At 36.0% G+C, this 17189-nt stretch overlaps 1 protein-coding gene across 19 annotated transcripts in view; it reads right to left on the bottom strand.

Moving 5' to 3' along the window:
* CYRIB (CYFIP related Rac1 interactor B) overlaps nt 1–17189 on the bottom strand; it is a 146479-nt gene that overhangs the window by 12509 nt on the left and 116781 nt on the right. For 17 of the 19 annotated variants that reach the window (XM_041768407.1, XM_041768423.1, XM_041768422.1 and 14 more), the window contains 4 exons: nt 12870–12991; nt 7870–7975; nt 2004–2140; nt 858–935 (listed from right to left, as the gene is read on the bottom strand). In XM_041768407.1, the coding sequence (XP_041624341.1) occupies nt 858–935; nt 2004–2140; nt 7870–7975; nt 12870–12991 (443 nt within the window). The remainder of the gene's footprint in view (nt 1–857; nt 936–2003; nt 2141–7869; nt 7976–12869; nt 12992–17189) is intronic. The other 2 variants (XM_041768424.1, XM_041768425.1) reach the window with 1 other exon arrangement.

Here is a 17189-nt window from a genome sequence, read left to right as displayed (position 1 = left end):
GGGAGTGGAAGAACAGTCTTTCCTTTGGCACTTTCTTACAGCACTTACCACTCCTTACACTTATGTAATCCTTCTTTATTAAACTATCTAGTTGAGGCTATAAGGCTGATCCTAGAAATTTCCCCATTTTTCACACCAATTAGCACAAAGTAGTAGCACAAAGTACCTCAAAATCCCTAGAGAAAAAGAGAATGTTTTCTATTTAAGATTTTACTTATAGTATTTGACTCCCTGGAGGTAGAAAAGGTTGAAGACAAGGAGAAATCAAGGGCAATCAAGCCTAAATAAACTAGAAGAGCAGTTAAACAGCCAAGGAACAGGCACAGAAGTGCTCACAGCCATGACCTTACTCTCTCCTCTTGCCAATATTAGTATCCCATTCCAGGCCAACTTTTCTCCAGGACTCTTCCATTCTAAGACTATGGGGTCAAAAAACTCAAAACCATTAATTCACTGACTTTTGTATAATTAAAATAAGATTACACATGGGACGCCTGACTGGCTCAGCCAGGGGAGCGTGCAACTTTTGATCTCAGGGTTGTGAGTTTGAGCCCTGTGGGGGTGTAGAAATTACTTAAAAATAAAACCCTTAAAAACATTAAAAAATAAAATAAAATGAGAATACACAGGGAAATTTTATAAGTATCAATGATAGCAATTTTACTAAAGGATCATCAGGACTAAAGGGACTCAGTGGAAGAACAGGCCAGCACTGTGTGTGGTCTATGATATCTTGCCCTTTCTCCTCACAGCTACAGCCCATAGTGGGTTACTGACTGTATCTGAATGGATGAGCACATGAACAACCAAACTAATGGCTATTATTACTATACCCCCGATTCAAAGCATTAACTTACTGGGACGTTATTAATCCTCATACGACTCAATGTTCTTCTATAATAGCTGAAATCGTTCTGTATGGCGGGATTTGTCATCTAAAGAAGACATTTATGAAAGAAAAATGTATTATGCACCCTAAATGACAGTGTAATGATAGTGTAAAAGTGAAAAATCTATTAGATACAGTTTTAACTAGTTAAGTAACACTTCCTATTTTGTAATACCATTTTAAGAACTAAAACTGGTATCAGCCAAGACAGCTTTTTGTACCTAAATTATGTAACACTGTACTTAGTCCTTACTGAACATATAAACCATGTAGACTGTTTTACAGTCATGATTCATATACTTCCCCTTTTCAATAATTTTGGGTAATACACTCAAAGGTTTCTCAAAGGCCAATATTACCAAATAAACAAAAACAAGAAGAAAAAGGTAAGCACTTGTTTTTAATTATTACAATAAATTATGTGTATATGAGGACAATCCTCAGACTAAAATTTTATATATAAATCCTTTGTACTCAAAGTATTAATAAAAGAGAACAATTTCCTGTTATGCAATCATAAAAGGCTGTAGTTAGGAATCCATCTCCTCCATTTATCAGACAAGGTCCCTGAGGTCTGGAAAGTCAAAGGACCTGCCTTATACCTAGTTACAGTGACAGAGCCTCAAGTGGATCAGGTCTCCTCATATGGAAGTTAGTACTTGTTTCTTTACCTTCAGTCCTTCTAACAAAGGGAGGATGGGTGTACAGGGAAATAGGAAGAGAGATAGAGAGATGAGGAAGGAGGAGGAAGGAAGGAGAGAAGGAAAGAAAGAGGGAAGGAGGAAGGATCTTAACATTTTTATATAAAGGGATCTTGAAAATAAACTAGGGATGGGCAGAAAAGAAAAAATAATATTAGAAAAGGTCAATATTGTTCTAGAGATATTTAAAAAAATGAAGCTAAGTGAAGACTGAGTATTGGGTAATTTGCTATTTGCTACGCACGAAATATATCAAAAGACCTGTTATAACATTTAAATCTAGTTTTCCATGTTTCACTTAGGACCCACAAATACCATGAAAACACACTTTGACAAAGTCACCAGGCATTTCCTACAATGCTCACTGAAAGGCTCACAATGCCCATGCACTCAGGGGCAGCACAAAGTCCTACCTTGAGCTCATCGAACCGGAGTGTGAAATGAAGGATCTCTGCAAATTGTTTGGCAAGAGCCTGCTCTCGCTCTAGATGCTGCGTGGGAGAGTATGGGGTACTTGTCAAGGCTCCCAGAAGACCTCTTAGTGCTGCTTCTAAAGAAAAGAAGATTAAAATGTTAAGCTGTATCTCCCTGATTTTTGTTTATTAAAAAGCGAGCTATTTATAAACGTTATGATTTTAATTCCCATAGAAATAAGGTCTCTTCAAAAGTCGTATTATCTAAATACAATCACTGAAATTGAATAGTGTTTAACAGAATAAAAGCCTTAAAGAAACCATAAACCCCAAATCAAAATAACACAGAATGTAAACCTGAATTAAACACCAGGATCAGCACTGTGCTGATTTTTATGAACTCGTAAGGGTTACCTACAGCTGAGTTAACTTCTTCAGTGGCATCATGTCCACACAGTCAAATCTCTACATGGCTGGGAATGAATTACCAACTTCTCATATTTTGAATATGTTGCTTATTTATAAACACAAATTGCTTTTTTTCAAATACTAAAGGAAACAAAGTATTTGGCTTAAATTATTAGCTTCCTGAATGTCTGAGAACTTCGCATCTTAGAATCATGATATAAATATTCTCTAATTCATTATATAAGTAAGATGGTCCCTTCGAAATAACTGCTCTTTTTGGAATGTTAGACTAACATATACTGTTTTTTTTTTTTTTAGATTTTATTTATTTACTATTAATGAGAGACACAAAGAGAGAGGCAGAGACACAGACAGAGAAGGGAGCCTGATGCGGGACTTGATCCGGGTCTCCAAGATCATGCCCTGGGCTGAAGGCAGGCGCCAAACCACTGAGCCACCCAGGTGAACCTACTGTGTTTTTTAAAAATGGAAATATTGGTGAAAGGGACCATAAGGGAAGGTGGGGGGAATCTGAGCAGAGAAAAATTAGAGGAAGACCAACCATGAGAGACTCTGGGAAACAGACAAACAAACAGTTGCAGAAGGGGAGGTGGGTGGAAGGATGGGGTAATTGGGTGATGAACATTAAGGAAGGCACATGATGCAATGAGCACTAGGTGTTATACTGTATGTTGGCAAATTGAATTTAAATAAAATTTTAAAATGTATATATAAGTGGAAATATTGATATTTCACTTAAAAAATAAATATCAAACTGGGATCTCTGGGTGGCGCAGTGGTTTGGCGCCTGTCTTTGGCCCAGGGCGCAATCCTGGAGACCCAGGATCGAATCCCCTGTTGGGCTCCCGGTGCATGAAGCCTGCTTCTCCCTCTGCCTATGTCTCTGCCTCTCTCTCTCTCTCTCTCTGTGTGACTATCATAAATAAATAAAAATTTAAAAAAAAATCAAACTAATTAATTCACAGATTTTAGAATCTTGAATTCTAAAAATGCCAGATTCTTTTTAGAGAAAACAATTTATAATAGTAGATGGTGATCTGACACTAATGAATAAATGTCAGATTGAGTAAACAATAAATTTATGTCAGATCATCAACCCTTAACTTAAAAAAAAATACTAACTCTACTATTTATGAAGACCCTACCAAGAACTAACATCCCTGCTGTGCACATGACCTCGTCTTTTATGTAACTTTTACCACTGACTCATATATAAGCATTACAGATGGGCACATACCAAGTTTCAAAGAGTTATACCCCCAAGGGTATAGCTAATAAATTCAAGATGTTTCTGACTCTGCAGTCCTACTCTTTCCACCATAATACACAATAAACTGTCTCTCAAATATAGCAACATTCTACCTAGTGTTCTGTAACCTCAAAAAACGTGAATCTAGGGATTACTACATAGTAGGTATTTCTTGTATGTCTAACATGTATTAGTACTGAACTAGACACTACACAGATGTTATTTGTCATCTACACAGTAACTTCAAATGACAGTTCTTTTTTCTACAGCAATTCAGGAAATGTACTGACTGTCTACTATGTGCCAGGTACTGGGGAACAGAAATGAAAGCCAACATATTCCCTAGGCCTACCTGGAGCGTGACTACACAGAGAAGGACAAATTATTACAGTTTAACGTGTTAAGAAGTACACGATAGAATGGAAAGATATAAAAAGAGAACCTCACCTAGTTGAAGGCTCAGGAAAAAGCCCTCTAAGTAAGTGACATTTGGGCTGAAAGTGAAGTGTACACTAAGGATGAGCAAGAGGGCAGTGAGCCAGATCCTGAGCTGAGAGGAGCAGGACATAGCAAGAAGAACTGCAAGAAGACCAACATAAGTAGAACAGAGATGCAAGGAGAGTAACCCAAGACTAGCACAATATGCATATAATTTATGTTCCATACCAAGTGTTCTGGTCTTGTCATTCTAATTCCCCTGGAGAAACTACTTAAGCATAATAGATTAATGTTTATGAAAACTCCACTTCATTTGCTATGTGTAGGATGGATTACAGGAGGACGGACGGATGGCATATAGAAATATAAGAGTGGACGTGAAAGTCAATTAAGAGGAAAAGTACATTTTAGCTATTTTGAAAAATGGTTTATTCATCTCAAGATTCATTCCATTTGTCAGTATTAATGTAAATGCAAAGCAAAGTCTGAGAGAGAGGAGAATAGTAAAAACCATTCAACACACACATGTGCGCATCCACACCCCAATACTGTTACAGGCTGTTGTAGAAAAAAAGAAAGCTACATTTTCTAGATTTATCAAGTCTCAGGGTTAATGTAACATTTGCAGTGCTCTAAAACTTTGGGGGATGGCACAGCCCCTCCCCTGTGGAGTGCAGTCCAGTCACTTGGCTCAGGTGGGACAGCTGGTAACCATGTTGGAAGACTTCAGTTCCTGAATGGCTGGAGCCCTCAATGGCAAATCTATGGAAAAAGGTCATCTAAAAACAAGGACACTGATTATCTGACTTTGAGGCACCTGCATCAGCCTCTCATCTTGGGAACTTCTCTGGATACAAAACAGTCCTACTGGTCTAGAATAGAATGGCCTGTGTCAAGAAAGGAATCAGAGACAGAAGATTCCAGAAGGTGGCTCAGGTCTCTGGCTGAGTTGGAAAGAAAGAGAGGTCAAAGAAGAGATGATGTAAGGACTGTGGTCTTACTGATGGAGCTCCTAAAACAAAATCATGTGATTAGGATTCTTAGGAAAGATAGGTGACATGAAGAAATTAACAGGCTACAAAACTCTAAATTCTAGAAGAAATCAGCTGATAGATCAGTGCACAAAATTGCAAGGAAAAGACCAACTGGGAGAAATAATAAAGACAGATTAGCCTACAAAGTAGAATAAGGGAAAACAACTAGATGCCTAGGAAGAGGAGGTCCCTGTGGAAAGTGCTCCTTTTTTAAAAAAAAATTTATTCATTTATTCATGAGAGACAGAGACAGAGAGAGACAGAGAGAGAGAGGCAGAGACACAGGCAGAGGGAGAAGCAGGCCCCATGGCAGGGAGCCTGACATGGGATTCGATCCCAGGTCTCCAGGATCAGACCCTGGGCTGAAGGCAGTGCTAAACCGGTGAGCCACCCAGGCTGCCCAAAAGTGCTCCTTTAGTACAGGAGAAACACCAAGAAAAGCCAAAGGAGTCTGTTTACTCTCTGATCATACAACCTTCAATGAGGTGCCTCAACTCAGAAAGCCTCGGGCTGAAACAAGTACAGGAACTATCCCAGGCCGGCAACGTTAACCTTGTCGACAAAGGTCATTGTGTCTTCCAAATTAGTCAAGAGATTCCTTCCCTGTGTCTCTATAAATATGCAAACTGGCAAGGGATCAGGTTCTCTCTTCTGGGGTACACACCACTGTATATCTGTGATGCTAAAGCCAAGCAACTCTCTTCTTGGGACTGCAAGATTCTGAATAATCACATGTATCTTGACAGCTGGCGCTTTATGGGCTATTTGTAATGTTTATCCTCACCTGTGGCTCAAGTAGGAAGAGGAGAGAGGAGGTTTAGTGGATATAAACCAGATGGTTCACCAGACTCAGGTCCAGAAAGGATACTGAAGCTCAGAGAATTTAAGTCATGTGGTCACGACCACACAACCAATACTTAGCAAACAGCAGATTTTAAATAGGAAGCTATGCCTCCAAAGCCCAAAGTCCATTATTATTGCTTCTCCTAAATACCCAATACATATTTGATACATCAGATGTGTTTAACCATTAATTCATCCCTCACTCACTCAAGAGACAAAGAGTTTCTATCATATGTAAACAAAGATGTGCTTCTGTCAACAAGGAAACTGGAAACATTACTAACCAGGTTACTGGCAAAGAGATGTAAACTGTCCTATGTTAAATTTGTACTTTGCTCATAACTTTACAGAGAAGTCGCTAGAGTTAATCAAAGATCCAGGCTCTGACAGGATGTATGAAAGATGACAACTTCTTGCTATTACCTATGTTACAAATACCATTCTGCCGAAATGGAACACATACCACTAGCCTGATTTAATTCCGATAGTTAAAACATAAGAAAACATGGAAGCCTAACTGGTTCAGCCTAGTTTACAATTATTCTTTTAAAGTAGCAAATGCTAAGAGACTTAGATGAGCCTTAGGAGGCCTGAGCACCATCTAAAGACATATAACTTCAAAGGCAGCTAGAAACTAGCAGTGCAAGAAACACTCTAAAGATGAAGGAGTAAAGATAATCACAATTAGAAGACCTAAGCTCAATGAGGTCACAAAACTATAGACCACGTAGATACTTGATCAAAAAGGCTGGCAGCATGAAAGAACTGTCGCGCTTGAGAAAATAAGTTATAATTCTTATTTCTAGTAAGAAAAGTTATACCAACACTTCTATCTCAACAATCTGTACCTTTAACAGTCTATACTTCATCTAAGGAAAAGCAGCAGTTCTCTCAGTTTTTAAAAAACCTAGGCATTAAAAAGAAAAAAAAAATGAACCCAGCTTTCAAGCAGGCTGCAGACCAAGTGGCCCAAGTAGCTGATATGAAGGTATAGACAGCCAGATATAAAAAACTAGGAAGTGATAGGGACCTGCTGGACACTGGAAAGCGCAAGCCCTATGGTAGTGCACAGAAATGCTTTGCCACAGAGATCGCTAAAGCCAACTGAGATGCTGCTGACTGACCAATCACTGCCTAAGCTGATTTTTCCCAAGCATCTAGAGACTTAGAAACAACAACAAGATATAGAACCCAAATAATTACCCATTTTTAAAACTTGGCAACTTCCATCTTTCAAATGACTCCAGGGGCTAATTGCCTAAATCTCACCTGCTCTGCCTCCTTCTTCTCCAATAAAGGGAATTCCAATTTTGCTTACTCACTGTATGGAAGGCACAACGCTGATCTCTGAAGAATTTTTCCCATACTAGGGAAAAAGCAAATGATTTCGAATGCTTTTTATTTTAATAACTCCCTAAATACCTGTGGGCACATCATCAACTTGTTATTTCTCTTGTACTATTTTAGATACACGAACTGACTGTAATCAGCAATGATCTTTAAGAATACAAGAATTTAAATAGCCCAAGGGCCTGAGGACTAGTTATCACATATGGGACAGGATTTCTGTAGAGATGGAGAGAAATTCTACCAAGTGGTTTCTCATACTAGGATCTTTTAGGCTACAAAAAAAAGAAATCAGTCATTTCCTAGTGGAAGATATCATTTTTTTTGGAGAAATGATCTAAAGAAATTAAAGACCTGGGTTGATAGGGATGGTAAGATTATGCTGTAATCTTACAGTCTAACAAGACTGCTGTACCTATGTAGCATACAAATTTAGCAAGGTGAACACAAAATATTCTATATTAATTCCTTATCAATATATGTCTTTTTCACTAGGGAAGTCATAATTACAAAACTTTCAACTTACCTAACCTCTGAGAAAATTCATAAAATGTCTTTAATTTGCCTACTAGTGGGACAACTGCACCCCAAGCCTTCTCTTGCAACTTCTCATCTGCTGGATGCTGGATTGCCTTCAAAATCCAAAGAATAAAAAGAGTTAGAGTTTTCAAAATCAAAACAGTATTATTTTTACATTAAAATATAGGTTTCAGCAAACATAGGAAACCCTGGTATACTCAATAAAATATGACCAGTCTTTCAAATCATTAGGCAATCTTTTGTGAATATAGAGGGTCACTCCCAAAGAGATGTATTTTCTTGCTTTCATCTTTCATTTGCTTAATCTTTTATGGAACTTAATGCTTTTTTCAACAATCTGGCTTGGTTTCTCTAACATCTTCAAACAAGGTAAACATGCTATTTGAAAGCTGAAACTCATAACCAAGATGGGGAGAGCATATGGGGGTCCTTATAAACATTATCAGGAGGTTATTGACATGCTTAGATTTTCTCAAGGCATTAGTACTCTGACTCCATCCACCTCAAACTGAAAAACAAGAGAGCAAAATAAAATTGAAACCAGATAGATTTAGGGAATGCTCTGAATAAATAAGCTACAAACTAAACAAATGGGCTATATATTACTTACATAATGTGCCTTACAAAAGCTTGCCACTATATGCAAATTTTCTTGATTTTTTTATATAAAACATTTTTTTAAAAACCTTTTAAATCTTTTTAAAAGATTGTATTAATTTATTTGAGAAAGAGAGAGAGCATGAGGAGGGGAAGTGGCAGAGGGAGAAGCAGACTGGGAGGGAGCCCAATGTGGGGCTGAGATCACGGCCTGAGCCCAAGTCCAATACTCAACCAACTGAACCACACCCAGGCACCCTTATATAAAACATTTTAAAATGATGTTCAAACACAACAGAATTCTGAGGTGAATCACATTTATGTGGCTACCTAGAATTTTATTTTTTTATTATTTTTTTTTAAATAAACACACTTTTTTTTTTAATTTATTTATGATAGTCACAGAGAGAGAGAGAGGCAGAGACACAGGCGGAGGGAGAAGCAGGCTCCATGCACCGGGAGCCCGATGTGGGATTCGATCCCGGGTCTCCAGGATCGCGCCCTGGGCCAAAGGCAGGTGCCAAACCGCTGCGCCACCCAGGGATCCTGCTACCTAGAATTTTAAAGAAAGCCTGACATTACATATAACACTCCTTCTTTCACATTAATACGAATATTTCAAAGGGACTGTGATACTATCCTGACATACACAAAAGTGTTCTTTTAGCCTCAAGCCCCATCTCAGCAGTTTTATTTTTTTAATGTTTTACTTTTTAGCAATGTTTTATATCAAATAGTAAAAATCTATTAATTATTCAGGAAATAGATGAAAATTAAAATTTTCTGTTCTGTTCCTGAGAATCATATTCAACTTTTCTTACAAGGATCTAAAAATTTTTTTCGGGACACCTGGGTGGCTCAGCAGTTTAGCACCTGCCTTCAGCCCAGGGTGTGATCCTGGAGTCCTGGAATCGAGTCCCATGTTGGGCTCCCTGCATGGAGCCTGCTTCTCCCTCTCTTTCTGTCTCTCATGAATAAAATATAAAATATAAATAAATAAATAAATAAATAAATAAATAAATAAATAAATAATTTTCAAAATATCAACTCATTCTCATAATATCAAAATGCTCTGGCAAACATTACCCACTTTCACAACTGAGTTAACTACTTCCCTAACCCTGCCCTGCCTCGATTTAGAACTGAGACATTGGTTGCTCTTTTATGACAACATGTTACGGTTCTCACTCTAATTCCTTCTCCTTTCACATCAGTTACACTGTGTTAGGCGACATTTTTGGTATAGCACCCAGCACACCCCAACATGCAGAAAGGCACTTAATACATGCCAACAGTGAGAGTGTCGTGGAGCAGATATGGTAACTGATTTTCAAAAATGTTAACCCTGTACAGATATATCAAACAGTAGTGAGGAATTCTTATTTCCCTGACTAGTGGTTCATCCTAGAGAATAGCTTTATTTAATAGATTCTGTATTAAAACACTATTTTAAAAATATGTAATTCCACATCTTAACCATAGGTTTTCACATTTAGCTTCCTCTCGAATGATAGTTTTTCTAAGACTATTTTCTAAAATGTAAGCCAATACAAGAGTACAAATAATTCTATAAATCTTATTTTACACACTGCCAAAGTGACCTCCAAAAAGGCAACCATTTTATAATAGAACTTGCATTAAGACAACCAGTTCCTTAAAAAAAAAAAGACTACCTGTTCCTTCATAAAGCACCCAGTAACTGAGCTTTTAGCAATGTATTATCATATATAACTGCATGTCAGTGATATGCTATTAGTAAATCTGAACAGTTTTTTCTATTGTCTGTGTTTTTCCATAGGTAAAATGGTTGTTCTACCAAGTTTATTGGTCTTCATATTGACAGTTACTGCAGTTACAGCTGTTCTTTGTATATTTGTATATAATCAGTTTTTATTTGTACCTTCCTTTCTTGTTTTCCTATTATTCAGAAATTTTTTACAGAGTTAAACCCAAACATCAATATGTACTCCTCAGTGAAAATTTCTTCAAATGCTTGAATAGTTACACACTTCATCTACAGAAGAACAAATGTGGTTTTAAGAGTTTTCTAGCTTACATATTTTTTATCTATTTTATTTACCTAATTTCTCTGTCTTTAATTCTTTTACCAAAGAATTAATGAAGGTACCTTTATAGTAAGTCTCAAAGCCTGGTCAGGTGAATCTCTTCCCATCTCTTGTGATTCTCCCCTTTCCTTTTAGTATTCTTCAGTGTTATTTTTCTATATAAACTTTAACTTTGTGACATTTATTTACTTTCCCGCCTGATCAATCATGAATGCCACAAGCACACTTGCACAGAATGTGGCTACAGCACTAAATTGGGTGATCAGAGTATCCAAGGACAACTCCAACCTTTGGTCATTGCGTCTAAAGTTTCTGGTTTCACAGCTGAGTCCTCTTTGCAATGACTTCCTATGTAAGTTTTTCTATCATTTTACCCTCTTTTGGAAGATGATAACTACATTCAATTAAGTCAATATACACATTTCATTAAGTCAGTATAAAAACTCTGCAGTGAGCCTTCCCACACAGAAGCAGAGTAACCCTTCACTTGGTAAGTTAAAAGAAAAAAAAAAAAATCCTAAAGGCTCTAACCTTAAAAATAGGTAATGGTCTATAGCTCTACAGTGAATGAGATGTTTTTTCTTTATTGTTTATGGGAGACAACTATAAAAAACTGATCAGAATTCAATTATAAAATAAATTTTAAAGAAACTTAATGATATAAAACTGAATTAAGAATAGTATTAATGATAATCAATATGGAGACACCAAACATAACAAATTGTGAATTGTTGTGACCTATAAGGAAAGAATTCATTAATTAGTTAATTAAGTCTTGTCTTATCATTTAAACCTTCCATTTCCACAAATTTTTGATTTTTTGAAATATGTTTAAATGTTCAGGACTTGAATTTTACAGAAATGATTACATGCCTTCATTTACTAAAATCTTAAGGTTTCACTTAAACTAATGATATTGGCAAGATTCATCTAAGCTCTTCTATTTACTTCTGCAACAGTTACTAATTGCTTCCTAAACACTGTTTTAGGTGCTGATGACACACAAATTAGTAAGAAACCAAGGTTATGCTCCTCAAGCTGTAGGTGGTGGTGGAGTTATCAACATTAAATTTCAGAAATTTTTTAAAAAAGCGATGGTTACCATAAAAGAAATGTGTACAAAGTGCTGGGGCAACAGAGTAAGGGGGAATTAATTACTGGGATGTAAAGGAAGGAAAGTGTATGTGCAAGACATTCAGGGAACAAACAGTCCAGAGCAGGAGAGGTAAAAAATGGAATGCACGTTATCTATAATTTCCCTCAGCTAATGATATAACCAGTGGCTAATCTAAACCAGAAACCCTGGAATCATTTAACTCCCCTTCTCCCTTATATTAAACATTCAGTCAATCACCAAAACCTGTGACCCCTTAGTCCAAAACTAAATCGTTCTGAATCATCTGATGCCTACACTTAGTTCTGGCTTCACTAACACTCCGTATGTCATTAGAGGAATGGAGCTGGATGGATATGGACTGTAAACCCAACACTTTGACAACCTCTGCACTGTTAGTTATACACATCATAAAAGAAGCATAAGGGGGGGGGAATTGAAGAAACATGGCAATGACCTTAAGAAATACAGTGATGAGAAAGAGATAAGGTCCAGAGGCTGGGTGTTTCTTTTGGTGGTAGAGGCCACCGGAGTATATTCTGATGGGAAGAAGTCAACAGAAGAAAAAACACAGATGTAATTAAGAGAAGAAATAATTAAAAGAGTAAAGTTTCAGAGGAAGATGCAGAACAAAGGTAAAGAAATTAGTCTTGATAACAAGTAGAGACACAGCTTCTTCTGAAAAAGAGAAGAAGTGGAATAAGAGATGGACAGAAGCCTGGACAAGTTCAGAGGCTCATGACAAGAGAATTGAGGCGACCACACCAAATATTTGCTCCATGGTATAAAGTCATCAGACAGAGTCGGGGGAGTCCAGACCACAAGGATGACAACAGCCTTCTCCCAGAAGCACAGGAGGAGTGGAAAAAAAAGTAGCAGGACAAAAGGCCACAAAAAGTTACATTCTCTCTTCCTCTCCAAAAGTATAAAGAAGTATAAAAAGTATAAATAGTCCCCCATGGATACTGTAAATTTCAGTTTAAGAGCAACTAAAAAATAAATTTTTCTTTAACATACATAAATTGCATATTCACAGAACAGTTTTATCCTTGAATCACTACAACCACTTTTGAAACAATGCAAATGATCATTCTTTAAATATAATACTTAATATGCAATAGAGAATTCGAAAGTATGTACAAAAGAGATTAAGAAGAAGAAGGATGCAGTGAATTTTAGTCTGTTGGAAAATGTTTAAACATGCTTTACCTCTCGTATTTCATGGCCAGCTCCTCTATATGATTGCAAATCCTCCAAGATACCTTCTGCATCTTTTAATACTACATTCACCTGATTATAAATTTCCTTCTCAGACTCTGTAGGCTGGGCATCTAAATAGCAGGAAAGCACAAAAAAAAATTACAGTCACATGATTTTTTTTTTTTTAGTACACATGTAACTCTAAACAATGAACAATCTCAATTTCTAAAGATGGCTAACATTTTATTCAATGTTAACTTTACACTTCTTAGAAAACAGAAAAGATTCATAATTTTTCCATTAGTTCTACATCTGAAAAGCTAGCCTCATGTTTGTAAATATCACAAAGAAGCAAGGGACCCTCCAATATAACTATTTATCTTAAGTTATAAGTCATGACTAGGTATATTAAATGAACTTGAGAATTGTGAATTCAAAATTTAAATTGTGATAGTGTTAACAATCAATTTTACTACTCTAGTAATCATTATCAGCAATGAATGTATATGCATGAGTAGTGATTTTTTTAATGCAAGAGAAATGGAAAGCCTACCTTGTTCATCTATGGTTTAAGACTGAGACTACTTTATTTTCCTATAAAGTTCATTTTAATGACCTGAGTTTCAATATAAAATAAATTAAAAACTATTTTAAAAGAATAGTTGTTAGATGCTCCCTTTTTCTAGGGATCACTTTAAATTCTGTGCCAATTGAACTTCTCTGCTGACGAGCACATGGACAAGACTCCTGTGCAGAGGAGTTAAAATTATGACACTGCTTCAGAACAGTGAGGCAGGCTGCTGAAAACCAGATACTTTCAGCTATAATACTGTCACTGAAATTTTGAAATACTAAAGCAAAAACAGGCTCCCCACATACTTGGGGTTGAGTGAAAGAAAAATGAGGGGAAAATTATAGTCATAAAAAAACGTAATCAGGAACACAAACATATGGGCATTTCCACCACCTGTGGTGTTAGCCACAGAGCATATGCTAATAGATGACTAAATCTGGATTTCTCTCTCCTAAACTCAGGGTAACAGAAATTCTGTTTTTAATAACTTGGACATTTGTTTTTCTAAGGATAAATCTTTTATTTAATACAATTCTTTTTTCCCTTGGATAAAAATGGGCAATCTGTGTGAAACGGGGTTTTTCATAAATCTTTCCAATTACACCACACTCAGTGCTACAGATAAATTGCTACAGCAATAAGGCACTGAAAATGATAAATATTACGATTATCACAATGTTTTAGAAAGAATTGTGTTGGCTGAATTCCTCCACACAAAAATTTTTCTTACGGGGACAGGGGAGGTAGACCAAACTGATAATATGAACTGAGAACATTTCTGACAAATCCCTTTGTCTACCAATCATATAAGACTAGTACTTAGACTTTTCTGCACCCACTTTACCTCCACACAAATATACAATGTATTTATTTCTGTCCTTAGAAAATTTAAAGAAACAGTTCACACATGAAACTTAGGAGAGTCCAGATGCCTAGGAACTGTAACTTTAGTCTGCACATGAGGCAGGTCATAATTGAATTCCACCTATTGAACTTGCCAACTAGTCAAAAATATACCTTTTTTTTTTTTTTTAAAGCAACAGAGTACTAAATTTTAACTTCAACATATTTAAACAATACTACAGCAACAATAATGGAGTAACATTCATGTGCAAAGCCAACTTAAGAATCTGTGTTCTCATAGGTCCCTTATTTTCCAAATCTCCTTTCAGAAATCATCTATTTTTTTAATAAAAATAATGTGACAAAATAATTACGCAAGAGGAGCCAAATTAAAAATACTCTATATCCAAAGCCATAAAGATATTACTAGGAGCAAATATTAATATTGGAGCTAAATGATTTTTTAAAAATCAGGGTTTCACATTTACCAGTAATAATTTCTCACATTTAGCCAGACCATATTCTCCAAAATAAGAGACACACTGAAAAAAAGTACACCTCATAACTTTTATACTTACACCAGATGCAATAGAAAAAAGTACTTTACTTTTTTTTACATGCAAAACAGCAGTTTTATTCTTTTTCATATGGAATTGTGAAACTACAGACATAACATCAATAGTAGACACATATCATAGTTTTAATTCATGAAGTGGGAATTCATGACAAAGGACAATATTTTGACTGTTATATATCAAAAGATACTTGTGAAGTTTGCAAATACTAAACTGTATTTTTGGTGTGGTGACTAGCTCTTAACAGAAAAATGTGACACTGAGACTTACATACAAAAGAAACATTATCAAGTAGACTTAAGTAGACCTTGGAAGTGGTTAATAATTATTAAAAGTTTAGTAAGCACCAAGAAATTTAAAAATAAAGGAGAAGATTCCAGTTCCCCCTAAGGGTGGAAAAAATACCCAGCACCACACTGATTAAACATTTTTTAGACTGTCACAGGAAAGTCACATTTATAATTTTGAAAGCTGCTGAAGACTGCTGTAGAAATGAAGACAAACAGCAAGTAGCAGACAGGTAATAAGCACTACTTTACTGAGAGCAAGTCATGCAAAAGGGAGAAATACTAAGGAGGGAGAAAGACTATAAAATAAAGCATTTTTCCAAAAAATGGTATCATATAATAAAACCAAGACTTGTCACTTTGATTTTTCGTGGCAAAGAATGAAGAAGTTTATTACTTGAAGAAAAAAATATCACTTAACCAGTTGACAAAAGGACATTCGATTGCAAAATAAAGTATCTATTACTGAGAGTAGGAGTAGTTATACTCAGGTTCTTTTTTTTTTTTCAAGCTTAGTTCTAACAGCTGTTTAAGGGAAATTAAAGCATGTTTCAGTTGCTCTTATTGTTTAAACGTCAAATTAAATATTGTAATTTCAAAAAAAAAATATTGTAATTTCATACCAGTTTGCTATTAAAGAATCACTGAAAATAACTGCGAAAATTGAATGTTATGGTCCAAAAGGGGGCAGAGATCAGCTTAGCTACAGAAGTAACAAAAAGCAAGTCACATAAAAATTGTGATAAGCAGCCGTCGTGCTTTAATCTTGCACTCACTCATTCAGTAAATATTTACCATCTATAAGTTTCATCAAAACAGGGACCTCGGTGTATATAGCACATACACTGTATAGGATGTCATCTCAGTCCTGAGTAGATTTTCTATAACAAATACTTGGTGAGTGAATGAGAAGGTAGAGATATAAATACACCTCCAGCGTGAGTTAAAGGAAGCTATTATGCATTTTTATCTCTGTATGAATATAATCCTACATCATTTTAGAAAAATAAATATAAGAAAATGCCACCAGTATAAAGATATTTCAAAGTACAGGGCAAAAGCAACTGAAAATATGCAAAAAGTAAAATTGGAAAATAAAGTTAGACTAGAAGAGTGGATTTCAATAGTTTCACAAGGTTGTGGGGGACAAGTCACACAAAACACACAAGAATTAGAGGAAATGTATGACTAAATGGAAAGGCACTTTAACAAAAAATCAGAGAAAGTAAGATTCCATTCCTCATTGACAAATGACCACCTCTATCAACTCTCCTGTTTTGGTCTACCTGGAGATAAGTCAATCAATTCAACAGATATTGAACTCCTATCATTTACAAAGCACTATGTGAAGGCTGGAAGGGGACATAAAAATAAATAGAAGTCCCTCTTCTCCTAAGAACCATAATTTAATAAACTAATAAGATATAGTAGTTACTCAGACTAAAGATGTGTCACTAGAATCAGCTAAGTCGTTATCAAATAAGAAACTCCAAAAACTAGAAGAGGCTATACTGCCCCCAAGTCAGTACTTTTTATATGCTGCCATTAACATAAACTGCTGCCAAATTTTATGGGGCAATTCTGGGCTTATACCTTAGTTGAACCATTATTCTTAAAATAAAATCTTATCATACAGGTATAATTTAAGAAAAAGGCCCTCTTTCTAATACACCTTAAGAGTAGGTAACAATATTTCATTGAACACAGAATGTCATTTCATGCCTTAAGGCTTTTGTAGATGCTGTTCCTTCTTTCTAACAATGTCCTTCACTAACTTACCCTGAAACACTCTAAGTCACCATCCACAACTCAACTCAAAGGTCACCATCAGAAAGTCTTCCATAATATCCCATATACTCACGCTAGGTATCCCTTGGGATCTACACCTTGAATAGTAAAGGATATAAAGGAAATTTTTAGTTTGTATTTCTATCTCACTAGATTGAGAACTCCCAAAGGCAAGGGTTGTACCTTAGTTATCTCTGCACCCCCAGCATCGACTAGCCAGTATATAGGAGGCAAGCCATTAATGTTTGCTGAACTGAAATGA

Source organism: Vulpes lagopus, chromosome 9 (assembly GCF_018345385.1).
Source record: "Vulpes lagopus strain Blue_001 chromosome 9, ASM1834538v1, whole genome shotgun sequence".
Classification (NCBI taxonomy): domain Eukaryota; kingdom Metazoa; phylum Chordata; class Mammalia; order Carnivora; family Canidae; genus Vulpes; species Vulpes lagopus.
This window is presented reverse-complemented; position numbering and strand designations above follow the sequence as displayed.